At 43.4% G+C, this 15,548-nt stretch overlaps 1 protein-coding gene across 1 annotated transcript in view; it reads right to left on the bottom strand.

The window, feature by feature from the left end:
- Positions 1-15,548, bottom strand: part of stpg4 (sperm-tail PG-rich repeat containing 4) — an 81,213-nt gene that overhangs the window by 39,346 nt on the left and 26,319 nt on the right. Inside the window, exons 2-3 of the mRNA XM_068044146.1 lie at positions 14,550-14,611; positions 2,853-2,940 (exon numbers count right to left, since the gene is read on the bottom strand). Coding sequence (XP_067900247.1) covers positions 2,853-2,940; positions 14,550-14,611 — 150 coding nt within the window. The remainder of the gene's footprint in view (positions 1-2,852; positions 2,941-14,549; positions 14,612-15,548) is intronic.

Raw genomic sequence — 15,548 nt, forward strand, 5'->3', positions numbered from 1 at the left:
ACTGTGCCACTTTTTATTTTCCAGTTACTTGGAAAATATTGCCAAGAAGTGAGACTAGGAAACGATTCTCCAAAAAGGCTGTGAACTTTCAGTGGAAAGAAGATTGGGCATTGTGAAAAATAGGCGGCCGATTCACCAAGAGCCTGTTGCGTGATGCTAGCGTAGGCTAAGTTCACCCCTTAGATGTTTTTATTTATTCATCGTATACTACTAAAAATGGGTTTGATTCCAAAACTAACTAACTAAATGTATCTGGTTTAAAATGGTGTAGTTTTCACTAATCATGCCAAGGAGTCTTCCTATGGTTGGATAAGGCATACCTTGGAGTGAAGACAAGATGGTAACCTAATTAAGAAGGCCAGATGGCATCATAACATTTATTTAAAATCATATAAAGATTTATGACTGTCACCTACACTATAAAGTTAGAGGCTTGACATCATTCCCTGGTATTTGCTATTGTTCATGATACAGGCTGTAATTTGATGCATGCTGGAGGCGGTTGGGGGTGGGTGGGTGCGTAATATTTTGTGCGAGGTGGAGAGGAGTGCCATTCCCATTGCCTAGTTGCCCCTGCTGCAATTTTACCAGCAGCAGGGGAGATGGCAAACAGCCCGCCTGCCCCAGGCCAATTAAAGCCCTTAAGTGGCCAATTAATTGCTACTTAAGGGCCTCCTCCTGCTGCCGCTGGTATATTACCAGTGGTGGCTGGACATCTCTCCACCTGGGACCCCCCCCCCCCCCTCTGTGGCACAAGCCGCCCCCGCTGGAACAACTCCCCCTGCCCTCTCGACTGACCCCCTAGTCCCCACACTGGGGCCCGGCCAATTGTCCCTGGCGAGCCCCCACACACTTACCTCTATTCCGGGGCCTTCTCCATCTTGCCGGTCTTGGCTGGATGCAGTCCCAGCAGTGGTCACACTCCCAGTGGTGCTGCTGGGACTGAGGAGTTGCCAGCCCACATGACTGGCTGGCAGCTCTTGGAGGCGGGACTTCCTGCCTCAGTAGGGCAGAAGGCCAGACCTCTTCCAATTAAGGGCCTGGGCCATGCAAAATTGCTGCATGGCTTCCAGGCCCAGCAGAGCTGGGCTCGCCCCCAACCCTTTTGCCAGTGGGCGGGGCCTCCTCCACATGGTAAAATTCCAGCCACTGTTTCAACGTTATTTATGTGGGTACAAACAATGTCATACAACATGATTATCAATTGTAATATTATTGTTACAAATTTATCAAAAAAATTCTACGTATGTATTGTATCTCACTGTTTCATTTTGGTCTCTTGTTATCCGGTTTCTATTCTAAATAAGCTGCAGAACCTGTTTCTGTGTAGGAATTATATTCCATTTTCACAGTGGTGCTTGATACTAGTAACTTGTTTGCATTTGCAGAGCTCTTCCAAATATACCTAGTTGTTAGGAGCGAGGACACTACTGTAAATAGCTTTTGATGAATATGAAAGCAAATTGGAATATAATGTATATACACTGGGACCCCGCTATAACATGGTCCGCTATAGCATGGAATTGGGTATAACACGGGTCTGCTAAGGACCCCAAAATTTTCATGTAATTTTATCATTTCAGAACGTATTTCAGAACATTGTTGAAATATAAATGCTGCACAAATGATTAAGAACCAGCCAATGAGATGGAAAACTCATGTCTAATTAAGTTGCCATTTTTCTCTGTATATTGCTGAAAAAACAGACAAGTTGCCAAAGCTTTTTGTCTTGCACTGATCAGGACAAACACAAGAATGCCAAATTTTAAACGATCACAACAATTTATACTACACGAGAACAGGGTGCTGATTGGTTGGCAAGTTGACTTTAATTGGCCAAGGCGTTGCTATGGAGAATGTAACGGGGAACGATAGGCTCCCCAAGCTTCCAGGTAATTCAAAAAAGGTGCAAGGCTTGAACATATTGCAGAAAACGATTCCCTGCATCTGAACGTATGCTGCTTCTAGCAAGTGTAAATGAGCCACATTACGAGCTCAACTGATTATCTTAAATTGGTTGTTAAATTAGTGCACTCAAGGATTATTCAACAAGTGCTGCCCAATCGCAGAATCACATCTAACAGCAAACCTTTTGTTTTGGGTTTTGCTAGCGCAAGCTGGTTGAGTATGGTCAATACTCTGCCTAATACAAACAGCTGAAGGAACATGTTGTTTGATTCAATCAGTCAATTGTTGGGAGGTATGCCCTACATACCTGGCATTGCAATGACACTGAAATTCATACACGACGTTGCTGAATTGTGTGGAAGGCAGAACGTCTTTTTGGACTGACAGCAGCATGTTATTAGTGAAAAATACCACTGGCATTGCCACTGCATCGTAGCAGTGTGAAACCTGTTGTTCAAATTTTTGAGTTATTTTGCTTTTCCAGGGTAATTTGAGATAGATGGGGTATTTTTCAGGACTGAAAGTGGCAACCTTTGGGCCATTTGTGAGTTTACGTGATACACAGTGAACAATGGTCTGATCAGGATAGCCATTGTCCCACAGGATAGCTTTGATGGCGAACGCGGAGGTGGCCTCTTAATTGGCCGCTTTCTGTAAGATCACAACACTGTGTGGCCAGCCGACACCAACGGGGTCAGGACCCACTTTTGGTCCCAATTCCAGAAAAATTTCAAAGCCCTATGAGAGTGATAAGTGCCCCTATGATCAGTGTCATTACAACCGTTCATGTCTAAGATATTAGACCAGTATTACAACTCTACTTATAGAGTGATCAAGTAGAGAGATCTACACACTGTGATCTGTACCAATAACAAAATAAAAATCAGTCCTCTTTAAAACCAATCATTAATATGAGTAACAGATTGTGACTACTTGGTACTTACAGGAACAAAGTAAATGGTTGGAAACCTCCGCACAGAAGACCGAAATGTACCCTGGCTAGACGGTGATAGAAAATTGACTTTACTAAGCCTGTAAGAAATGTACAGAATAATGAATGAACACTGGAGGATGTTGGACAGATATCATTCAGATAGCGACTCCTGATGTCCCAAACCACAATAGTGGAGGACAAATTGCTTAGGAATATCAGCATAATTCCACGACTAAACAAAACAACTTACATCCCAAATACTTTTTAAAGTTTTTTTTTAAATGGTAAGGTATACTGTTCTAACTGTTGCAGTGACAAAGAGAATGTTAGTGACAAATGCAATGACCTCCATCATTGCGACATCCCATTATCTGTAAAATAACATCAAATGATTCATTGGTGAACTGAACTTATATTTTTTGATCTGGTATATCTTTCAATTAATTATATAGAACAGTTGCTACGACTACAAATTATGGCTGATGATGTTAATTCAATCTATGTTACTTACAGACACATAAAACAAAATTTCAGAAACATTTACCAAGTACAAAACTCAACAGGTCCAGCTGGAATGGTCACATACAGTTTCTGTAAGAATGTCTTTGCTTACTTATGTGACAAGAAGGTATTCTGATACTGTTGAGACATTGGAGGCGATTTTCAAATAGCGCCCAAAATGAGTACAACGTCAGTGGAGCGACCGTTTTGCCCAATTGTTCATGCCAGTGTAAGACTTAAGCCAGTTTTAGGCTAAGGCCTCAATAATATGTCAATGTCGAAATGCAGGCGCCTGGCTGCAGTTCGGTGGTTCAGGGAGAGTGAAAAATCTATTGGCATATCAGGCCAGGATGGGGGTTGGGAGGGTAAAGATTATCCAGGGTGGGTCCCAAATAGGCTGGCAGCACTTGCTCCTCTAGGCCCCCCTCAAAACATTGAGGCCATTTCTCAAGTGGTCTCCAGCAGACCCTTTAAGGACTGCTGATTAGGCCCCTCAATGCCTGTCACAAATTGGGGTATCTATCTGATAATTGCAATTGAGGTTCTACAACCAGTGCAGAACACTGATTTGGATATTTAAGAAGCCTCCCACCTGTTTCACTCATTTAAAAACCTGACTGAAAATCGCATCAAACTGGTCTTGACTATTAATGGGGTGGCCGTGGTACTGCTCCCATTTTTCATTGCGGACTGCCCAGTTTACAGGCGAGAGACAAGCAGCCAGCAGTTGAAAATAACTTGCTTTATGTGAAACACACTCACTGTTGAAATGTTAATCTTTTTTTAAAGTAAAATAATTGTACAGGTTTTTAAATTGATCTTAATATTGATATGTCATAATTTTAGTTGCAGTCAGATAAGATAAAGTAAATCGGATAGTGTTGAGGGGGTGAATGCCTGTGGGTCTTTTTGTCCTTGGCCACCACACTAAAAAAGATTATACATGCATTGGAAAAAATGGAGAGACGAGGAACAGCAATGATTCCAAGTAATAGGACAAAGCTATGAGGTACGATTAGAGACGCTCAAGTTTAACAGAGAAAGAGGCTAAGGATTTCAATTCAACCGGCAGATTTCTGACAGGGAAAGTATTAGAGCATGTAGACTGTGAGAATTATTTGGAAACTGTTCATAAAATAGCACCTGGTAAAAATAAAAGTCTCCTTGGCTCCAGTTGTATCTAAATAAAATCTTTTTCTGTTAAATGTTTCATGGATTTTATTTATTTAGAAATACAGCACTGAAACAGGCCCTACGGCCCACTGAGTCTGTGCCGACCAACAACCACCCATTTATACTAACCCTACAGTAAACCCATATTCCCTACCACCTACCTACACTAGGGGCAATTTACTTTGGCTGTGGGAGGAAACCAGAGCACCCAGTGAAAACCCACACGGTCACAGGGAGAACTTGCAAACTCCACACAGGCAGTACCCAGAATCGAACCAGGGTCGCTGGAGCTGTGAGGCTGCGGTGCTAACCACTGCGCCACTGTGCCGCCCCTGGTACTAATGACAGTGAAACTGCCATCACTTCTCCTCTGAAACTGACAGCAACTTCTCGCGTTCACACATGCACAGATAAATACGGAAATCTAGAGGTTGCTGTCTGTGATTCTATGCTTCCCCACAGGATGTGCTATTGAGGTCTCCCAGACTGCAATCAGTTAGAAATCACGGAACTGATGAAAACCTGCCCTTTTATAGAATCATAGAAAAGGTACAGCACAGAAGCAGGCCATTCAGCCTATCGTGTCTGCCCCGGCCGAACAAACCATCCGCCCAAACTAAGCCCACCTTCCAGCACATGGTCCATAGCCCTGCAGGTTACAGCACCTCAGGTACATGTCCAGGTACCTTTAAAAAGAATTCAGGGTCTCTGCCTCCACCACCATTCCTAGCAGTGAATTCCAGACACCCACCACCCTCTGGGTGAAAAAGTTTCCCTTCATGTCCCTTCTAATCCTTCTACCAATCACCTTAAATCTATGCCCCCGTTAACTGACCTCCCTGCCAGGGCAAACAGGTCCTTCCTGTCCACTCTATCAAGGCCCCTCATAATTTTGAATACCTCAATCAAGTCACCCTTCAGCCTCCTCAGTTCCAGAGAAAACAACCCTAGCCTATCCAATCTTTCCTCATAGCTGCAACCTTCAAGCACTGGCAACATTCTTGTAAATCTCCTCTGTACTCTCTCCACAGCAATTACGTCCTTTCTGTAACTTGGTGACCAGAACTCCACGCAATACTCCAGCTGTGGCCTAACCAACACTCTATACAGTTCCAGCATCACATCCCTGCTTTTGTATTCTATACCTCGGCCAATAAAGGAAAGCAGTCCATATGCCTTCTTCACCACTCTATCTACCTGTCCTGCCACCTTCAGGGACATGTGGACATGCACTCCAAGCCCTCTCACATCTTCTACCCCTCTCAATATCTTTCTGTTTATTGTATATTCCCTCGCTCTATTTGCCATTCCCAAATGCAATACCTCACACTTCTCTGGATTGAATTCCATTTGCCACTTTTCCGCCCACCCAACCAAACTATTGATATCATTCTGGAGTCCATGGCTTTCCTCCTCAATATTAACTACACGTCCAATGTTTGTGTCAGCAGCAAATTTCCCAATCATGCCTCCCACATTTAAGTCCAAATAATTAATATATACCACAAACAGCAAGGAACAAACACTGAGCCCTGTGGAACACCATTGGAAACCGCTTTCCATTCGCAAAAACATCCGTCGATACTACCCTTTGTTTCCAGTCACTGAGCCAATTCTGGATCCAACCTGCCACCTTCCCCTGCATCCCATGGGTTTTCATTTTACTGACCAGTCTGTCAAATGCCTTACTAAAATCCATGTAAACCACATCCACTGCAGTAATCTCGTCAATCCTGCTTGTCACTTCCTCAAAAAACTCAATCAAGTTAGTAGGACATGACCTTCCCCTAACAAATCCATGCTGACTATCCCTGATTAATCCATGCCTTTCTAAGTGACAGTTTATCCTGTCCCTCAGAATAGATTCTAACAATTTACCCACTACCGAGGTCAGACTGACTGGCCTATAATTACCTGGTTTATCCCTCGCACCCTTTTTAAACAATGGTACAATGTTTGCAGACCTCCAAACATCTAGTACCTCGCCTGTATCTAGTGAGGATTTGAAGATGATCCTCAGTGCATCCGCTATTTCCTCCCTGGCTTCCTTTGACAACCAAGGTTGCAATCCATCCGGCCCTGGCGATTTATCCACTTTCAGGGATGTCAGACCCTCAAGAACTTTCTCTCTCATTATGTTTATCATATCTAATATTTCACACTCCTCCTTATTAACTACAATGTCTGCATCATCCCGTTCCTTTGTGAAGACAGAGACAAAAACTCATTAAGAACCCTGCCCACATCTTCTGCATCCACACATAAGTTCTCCAGTACATCTCTGATAGGCCCTACTCTTTCCTTAGTTATCCTCTTGCTCTTAATGTACTGATAAAACATCTTCGGGTTTTCCTTGATTTTACTTGCCAATAATTTTTCGTGGCCTCTCTTTGCTTTTCTAATTTCCTTTTTTACTTCACCCCTGCACTTTCTATCCTCCTCTAGGCTTTCTAAAGTATTAAGATATTTGTGATCGTCATAAGCTTTCTTTTTCTGCTTTAACTTACCCTGTATCCTTCTAGATAACCAAGGAGCTCTAGATTTGGCAGCACCACCCTTTGTCTTTGTGGGGACATGCCTACACTGTGCCCGTAGTATCTCGCTCTTGAATGCTTCCCACTGGTTTGCCAATGATTTTCCTTCAAGTAGCTGTGTCCAGTCCACTTTCGCCAGGTCACCTCTCAGTTTCGTAAAATTTGCCTTCCCCCAATTTAGAAACTTTGCTCCAGTTTTGTCTTTGTCCTTTTCCATGATTATGCTAAAACTATCTGTATTATGGTCACGATCTCCAAAATGGTCACCCATTGTCACATCATCTATTTGCCCAGCTTCATTACCGAAGACTAAATCTAGAATTGTGCTCCCTCTCGTTGGGCTTGTTATGTGCTGGCTAAAAAGGTGCTCTTGAAAGCAGTTCAAGAATTTTGTCCCCTCTGTGCCCTTCACATTGTTTGTATCTCAGTTGATATTGGGGTAGTTGAAATCCCCAACTATTATTGCCCTAAAGTTCTTGCACTCAGAAATCTGCCTACATATTTGTTCTTCTACCTCCCACTCACTATTTGGGGGTCTATAGTACACTCCCAGTAATGTAGATGCCCCTTTTTATTTCTGTGCTCCACCCATATGGTCTCGTTTGATAATTCATTTAGCATATCATCCCTCCTCAAAGCTGTTATTGATTCCTAAACTAATAATGCTACACCCCCTCCTTTTTTTATCTCCCTCTCTATCCCGCCTGAAAACTCTATATCCAGGGATGTTGAGCTGCCATTCTTGCCCCTCTTTAAGCTAAGTTTCCATTATAGCAACGATATCGTGTTGCCATGTGTCTATCTGTGTCCTCAACTCATCTGCTTTATTTACAATACTCCTTGCATTTAAATAAATACCCTTTAACACTGCCAAATTCCTGTGTGTCACAATTTTTAACCTTTGCTTCTTCTGCCTTTCAGAGTCACTCGCTAATTTTCTGCATCTTGTTCCCTGCCTTGAAGTTGTCCTATCCAAGACTGCGCTCAGGTTCCCATCCCCCTGCCAATCTAGTTTAAACCCTCCCCAACAGCACTAGCAAACCTTACTGCAAGGATACGTGTCCCAGTCCTGTTCAGGATGCTATTTATGCTATTAGTCTTGCTGTAAAAACCCTTGAAAAAGTTACACCTTGTTGAATGAGGTGTAACTGGGTTTTTAATGGCATACTAAGTTCATAATTATTGCAGAACCATGTCACTGTACCTGAAAAAATAGTTTTATATTTGTGGAATTACAAATTTCTCCATTACAAAATACATTCAAATATTTTTAATTTTATTGTAGTATCTTTGTCAGATTTCAGTATCTACCTTAATGCCATGTGTATGTCCCAATGATTTATTTAGCATTCTGTAAAATTGTACTTCTGTGTGAAAAATTTAGTTGTTTTTGTTTCGTCATTTGCAGTCTGTCAGAATGCTTCAATGTGATTTGCTTCTTCATAGAATCATAGAAATTTACAGCATGGAAGGAGGCCATTCAGCCCATTGTATTCGCACTAGCCAACAAGTAGCCATCCAGTCTAATCCCACTTTCCAGCTCTTGGTCCGTAGCCTTGTAGGCTACGTCACTTCAAGTGCATATCCAAGTACTTTTTAAGTGTTAGGAGGGTTTCTGCCTCTACCACCCTTTCAGGCAGTGAGTTCCAAATCCTCACCACCCTCTGGGTCAAAAAAGTTCCCCTTGAATCTCCTCTAAACCTCCTACCTCTTACCCTATGTCTCCTGGTTTTGGACCCCTCAACCATGGGGGACAGGGCCTTTCTATCCACTCAATTTAGACCCCACTTAATTTTATACACTTCAATTAGGTCTCCTCTGAGCCTCCTCTGTTCCAAAGAAAACAACCCTAGCCTATCCAACCTTTCCTCATAACTAAAATTCTCCAGTCCAGACAACATCCTTGTACCCTCTCTAGTGCAATCACATCTTTCCTATAGTGCGGTGACCAGAACTGCATGCAATATTCCAGCTATGGCCTAACTAATATTTTATACAGTTCTAGAATAACCTCCCAGCTCTTATAGTCTATGCCTCGGCTAATAAAGACAAGTATCCCGTATGCCTTCTTGACCACCTTATCTACCTGTCCAACTACCTTCCAGAATCTGTGGACATGTATGCCAAGGTCCCTCTGTTCCTCTACACCAGGGTTGTCCAACTTTTTTGGGTGAAGGGCCGCATTACAATTTTTATTCAGCCAAAGGGGCTGGTGAGCAAATTTCTAAAGATAAAGGCATTAAAAATTTATCTTACCGATAAAAACAACAAGAAATGTGCATTTTTGTGAAGCAGTTTTAAATGAGAAGACTAAATTTATTGACTTACTTTCTCGTCACTATATTGAAAACTGATTCAGTGACATACATGGCATTATTTTTGCTTGCATAAATAGTCAATTTCTGCCCGCACACTTGATGTAGCGAAGCAGAGTATTCTGGATAGATATCCATCTTTCAGGAGAGACCTTGATCTCTCTCACCCCTCTCCCCATGCTCTATGTGTGTCTCGTTCTCTCTCCACCATCTCCCCCACCCCACCTCCCCCAGCCCACCCCCTCTCCTCTAGGACTAGGGAACACAGATTGAAAGTTTTGTGCAAAAGATGCAGGGGGAATATGAGGAAGCACTTTTTTATGCAGCGGGTGGTAATGACCTGCAACCCGCTGTCCACAAGGGTGGTGGAAGCGGAGATGATCAATGGCATCGAGGAAATTGGATGGTCATCTAGAGAAATAGACTTGCAGGGTTACGGGGATCGAGTCAGCGAGTGGGACTGACTGCATAGCTCTGTGCAGAGCCGGCAGTGGTTCGATGGACAGAATGGCCTCCTTCTTTGCTGAAAGTAAATGACTCTTTGACTCTCTCTCCCCCCCTTTCCCCTCTCTGTCTGTCCATCTCTCTGTCTCCCTTTCAACCCCCTCTCTATCTCCTTTTCCCCTCTCCCCCTCTCTGTCCCTCTCCAGCCACCCTCTCTCTGTGTATCTCTCCACCCTCGTGTCTCCAGTTTCCCCCTCCCCACTCAGTGTTCCCCACTTTCTCTGTTGCTCCCCCCCCACCACTCCGTCTCTCTGTCCCCCCTCTCTCTCTCTATCTGGCCTTCTCTCTCTCTCTGGCCCTCCTCTCTCTCTCTGGCCCTCCTCTCTCTCTCTCTCTGGCCCTCCTCTCTCTCTCTGGCCCTCCTCTCTCTCTCTCTCTGGCCCTCCTCCTCTCTCTCTCCCTCTCTGGCCCTCCTCCTCTCTCTCTCTCTCTGGCCCTCCTCTCTCTCTCTCTGGCCCTCCTCCCTCTCTCTCTCTCTCTCTGGCCCTCCTCTCTCTCTCTCTGGCCCTCCTCTCTCTCTCTCTCTCTGGCCCTCCTCGCTCTCTCTCTCTGGCCCTCCTCTCTCTCTCTGGCCCTCCTCCCTCTCGCTCTCTCTGGCCCTCCTCCCTCTCTCTCTCTCTCTGGCCCTCCTCTCTCTCTCTCTCTCTCTGGCCCTCCTCTCTCTGGCCCTCCACTCACTCTCTCTCTCTCTCTGGCCCTCCTCTCTCTCTCTGGCCCTCCTCTCTGGCCCTCCACTCTCTCTCTCTCGGGCCCTCCTCTCTCTCCCTCTGGCCCTCCTCTCTCTCCCTCTCTCTCTCTATTCCCCCCTCTCTTTCTCTATTCCCCCCTGTCTCTTTCTCTATTCCCTCTCTCTCTCTCTCTCTATTTCCCCCCTCTCGCTCTCTCTATTCCCCCCCCCGCTCTCTATTCGCCCCCTCTCTCTCTCTCTATTCCCCCCCTCGCTCTATTCCCCCCCTCTCTCTGTACTGTCCCTCCTCTCTCTCTCTCTATTCCCCCCTCCCTCTCTCTCTCTATTCCCCCCTCTCTCTCTATTCCCCCCCTCTCTCTCTCTCTCTATTCCCCCCTCTCTCCCTCTCTATTCCCCCTTTTCTCTCTCTCTATTCCCCCCTCTCTCTTTCTCTCTATTCCCCCTCTCTCTTTCTCTCTATTCCCCCTCTCTTTCTCTCTATTCCCCCCTCTCTATTCCCTCTTTTCTCTCTCTCTATTCCCCCCCCCCTCTCTATTCCCCGCTCTCTCTCTCTATTCCACCATTCTCTCTCTTATACAGTTGCATAGAGCAGACGCTCAGCAGATGGTTAGTCAGTTCATTTTAAAAACACCGCACTGTTAGGTTCAAGCTGACAGCCACTGACATCGGGCACAGCTGTTTTCCAACAGACTCGGGGGTTTTCCGACGGGCCCCGCCAGAAAACCCCGAGTCTGTTGGAAAACGGCTGTTCCCAACATCAGCACTGTCAGCTCTGAAACTGACAGCATGATATTTTTAAAAAGGCTCCTCTGTATGAAGGAGACAAAGGGAAATTTCTAATCTCATGTATGAATAAAAATAGAAATCTCCAGTCACCGTGAGGATGAGGAATGGCCCCGGGAACTGTTTACATCCGTGGGCCAGATAGAAACGTTTGGCGGGCCGGATCCTGGCCTACGGGCCGTATGTTGGACAACCTGCTCTACACATCTGGTTATCCAACCATTTATTGTGTGAAATCCAAGCCACAGAGATCACTAGATCTTTGTGGGAAACTGTCATCGAGGTCAGCAGTGAGTGCCGTCACTTTGCGGCTGATCACAAAATCTGAGCCATTAAGTTCAAGGCCAAAAAAATAGAAAACTCCACCTTGTTTAATTCTGTACACACTACTTGATAACATTTGATAAAAAGATACCAAGAATCATTTTTTTAAAATAACAGACATTAATAATACAACATACAAATTAAATTAAAATTTTACTTCACAAAGCACTTGGTCTCTGCAATGAGTAGCAGTTATATTTTTGATGAAGCCTAAAAGATAGCACTTAATAGTTACTGCCCACAGTCTGTCAGACTTAAAAACACTGATATAAGAAAAATTGCCATATACTTTGTCATGCTAGGCACCCACCTGAGATGAGGAGAATTTTTTTTCTCTTAGGGGTGGGGGGGTGGGGGGTCGTGAGTCTTTGGAATTCTCTTCTTCAGAGGGTGGTGGAAGCAGAGTCTTTGAACAGTTTTAAGGCAGAGGTAGATAGATTCTTGATCAGCAAGGGGGTGAAAGGTTATCGGAAATAGGTGGATATGTGGAGTAATCAGTTCAGCCATGAACTTACTGAATGGCGGAGCAGGCTCAAATGGCCGAGTGGCCTACTCCTGCTCCTAATTCATATGTTCGTATGCATGTTCGTATGAATGAGACACATGAATTTTGTCATGACCATTGATTTTAAACTGTTACTGGAGTTAAGAAAGGACTTGTTAAACAGATCAGGTTTAGCTGGAAAAGGCATTTGCATATTAACAGACAGTGTTTGGAAGAACAAAGCAACCATTCCCTGACATTCAACCCACAATGGACTTTTGATCACCAGACATTGAAGGTGGGGTGGTTTGCATTCCAGGCTGACTGCTAAGATGGCCGAATACACAAACGGACGTGGTAAAACCAGCTAGTCACATGCCTAACCTACTGGGAAACCTGAGTTTTGTGAATTTGTACAAACAGTTTGGGCAGAAAGCTGTTTGCTCCTGGTCTGAGATCTCTCTCCTGTCTGCTCCCATCTCTATCTCAGAAGTCTCTGAATCCACTGAAGACACATGAACCCCAAGAGAGAAAAGACTCCTACAGCGAACAAGGTTTAAGAAGAACAAAGTTCCGATGAAGGGTCACTGACCCGAAATGTTAACCCTGCTTCTCTTTCCACAGATGCTGCCAGACCTGCTGAGTGGTTCCAGCATTTCTTGTTTTTATTTCAGATTTCCAGCATCCGCAGTATTTTGCTTTTATTTTAAGGTTTAAGAAGAATACTGGGCCCCAACAAAAAGCAAGATCTACTTACAATCAAGGACTCTACAGTGAGCTCGAAGAACCAGAACAACAACTCTTCAGATATTGCTTCAAACTTTTCCACTTTTTTTTTCTTCTGCTCTTTTCTGTCTCTATTTGCATGTGTGTATCGCATATGTATGCTAGGGTGGGGTACAGCGTGTATCCGTAGGCATTAACCAAATTAGAGTTTAAGTTTGATAAATTTCAACTTTTCCTCTTTAAACCTAAGAAAGCCTGTTTGTGCTGGTTTCTTCGTCTTATAATTGGAAAGTGGTGAACAAGGATTCACCAAGGGGGGGCTAAAAACACGGTGTGTTTAAAATTAAACCCTGTTACAGTAAGACCAGGTGAAGGCTGAAGATCTCTTTCAACTGGTCGTAACAACTTGCAAGCAGCCAATAATATTTATAGAAACAATACAAGCAAAGCAGTCAAAAAATTACTATCAATCATTAAGATTGTGCAAAACAAGATTATATCACCAACATTTAAAAGGTCACATGGTCACTACTGGCCAATGACACATCTTAAAAAAATAACACTGTGGAAAGCTCATATTGGCTAAAAAATGATCAAATTGGACACTTTTTAAAATTATCGTTTTGATGGTTAATGGTAGGCTTAAAATTGATCTTATTGTTCCCTTACTAAATTATGTCATGATCTTACAGTGTTAAAATGGGAAATATCTTGTACACTTATTTGTCCCTTTAAGTTGTTCCTTGTTATTGTGTTGAACTGCTGGCACTACAGCATTTTGTATTGAATTCTCTCAGTGTGTCATTATAAAGGTTTGCTCCTGTGGCATTGTGAAACTCTGCTCCAATGACATCATGAGATTCTGTCCCAGTGACATTCTGAAGTTCCAGCCCAGTGATATTGCAAAGTCCTGATCCAGTGACACTGGTAACTTATATTCAAATGATGTCACGGTATTGAAGGGGACTTCATTACAGAATTAGCACATATGGTAGCCTAGTAATTAGGCTAAGGGACTTTATTTACTTGTGAAACTAAGTAAACAAGGGAAACAAATGTATTTATGTATCTGTGATGGGTAAGGAAAATGCATTTTATTTACTTATTTTTCGAAGAACAAGTTGAAAACACTTTACTGTTGCTGCACTGATCGTACAGAAGATATCTTACAAACGTTTTTGCAAATCCTTTAAGTGACGATGTGAACCCTCCTCCAATTGCTAACCGCAGCACTCTACCCTTGCAACAACATAACCTCTTATACTTATTAGGTAATGCCATGAGGGATCCGCCACTTTAAATATATACAAAGAGCTGGGCCATGACCTAAACATGTATTATAGTTGTTCGATGTACAGGTTTTTTGTTACCAATTGCATTTAGGTACCAAAACTGAAAGTAAGCAGCGGTGATCATGGAAAAACAGCAATGGTATTATGGAGAGAGTCATGGGAATAGACCCAGCAGCATTCGTGAAAAATAGGTGGCATTAATAAGGAAGGCGTCTTGATGATGGCAACAGTGCGCTGAAGATAATATCAGCATTTTCTAAGAGAAAAGAACTGAGAATGTGCTGGATGTGCTAAAGTTTGATCAAACTAAAATCAGCTCATTGCTGCATTTTGTTTAAGTGTGTTACCTCTGTATCTCTCTTGGAGAGTGCAGGCACACTTACCTGACTGACGGCTTTTCAAACATAGGAGATCTTAAGTTGTAAGACGCTGCAGAAAGGCTGCCCTGCAAAAGGTCATTGATAAAATAAGTTTTCACAAAATTGTGACACATTTAGTAACATAGAATTTCTTACTTATTTCTCTTGTCTATATATTAGCTATAATCTACATATTTTATGTATAGCATTTGCTACCATACAATGCCTGTGAAACTTTGTGCAACACATCCTGTAATGTTTCTATTTCATTCTTTATCGTAAGCAAATTTACTATAACCTAGGCAAATGTACTAGTTAAAATTTGATCTTTCCATGTGACAAGAGTCCCAATACAACCCTATCTTCTGTCTTCTCAAGAGCTGCAGCAGATTAAAATAAACTAAAAAATAATTATATTGCTTCAAGCGAGGTGCAACTGTCGGAAAGTTTAAACTTTTTGAACAGAGGTATTTAGAGGTGGAACAATTTACCTCCTGCACTCTTACAGACGCAAAGCAATCTTGGCATGCTGTGCTTTACAGCTCTCTCTTAACAAGGACATACAAGACCCACTTGTCAATTGACATGTTAATCAAACAAACGTTGGGTTTGCATCTTCAACCTGACTTGTAAGTGAACCTAACATTTATTTCTAGAATGCAGAGCAATTACACTTTCTAAACTTAAAGGGGAAAAAAACCTACATTCTATTCTATTCTACATGGTGCAATGTTCAGGTTGAATTTTATCAGCCCGTCGTGGGTCCCGGCAGAGGCACCAGATCAGGGTGGCGTCACTGCATGTTATGCGTGCAGTCAGCCAACCATGATCATGTGGTGGCCGGCCCATTTGAATGCAGGAGGTGTGGGGCCCGTCTCATTGACGGATGGGGATGGGGGGATGGTGGGGGGAGGTGGGTGACGAGCACCGGTGGCATTGTCAGCTGAAAAGAGCAAAGGTGCTGGCGCCATATTTGAAACATTGCCAGCCCTGCTCAAACAGCTGCTTGGTTTGATGCCTTTG

The sequence above is a fragment of the Heterodontus francisci genome, chromosome 13, assembly GCF_036365525.1.
Source record: "Heterodontus francisci isolate sHetFra1 chromosome 13, sHetFra1.hap1, whole genome shotgun sequence".
In the NCBI taxonomy this organism is placed as follows: Eukaryota; Metazoa; Chordata; class Chondrichthyes; order Heterodontiformes; family Heterodontidae; genus Heterodontus; species Heterodontus francisci.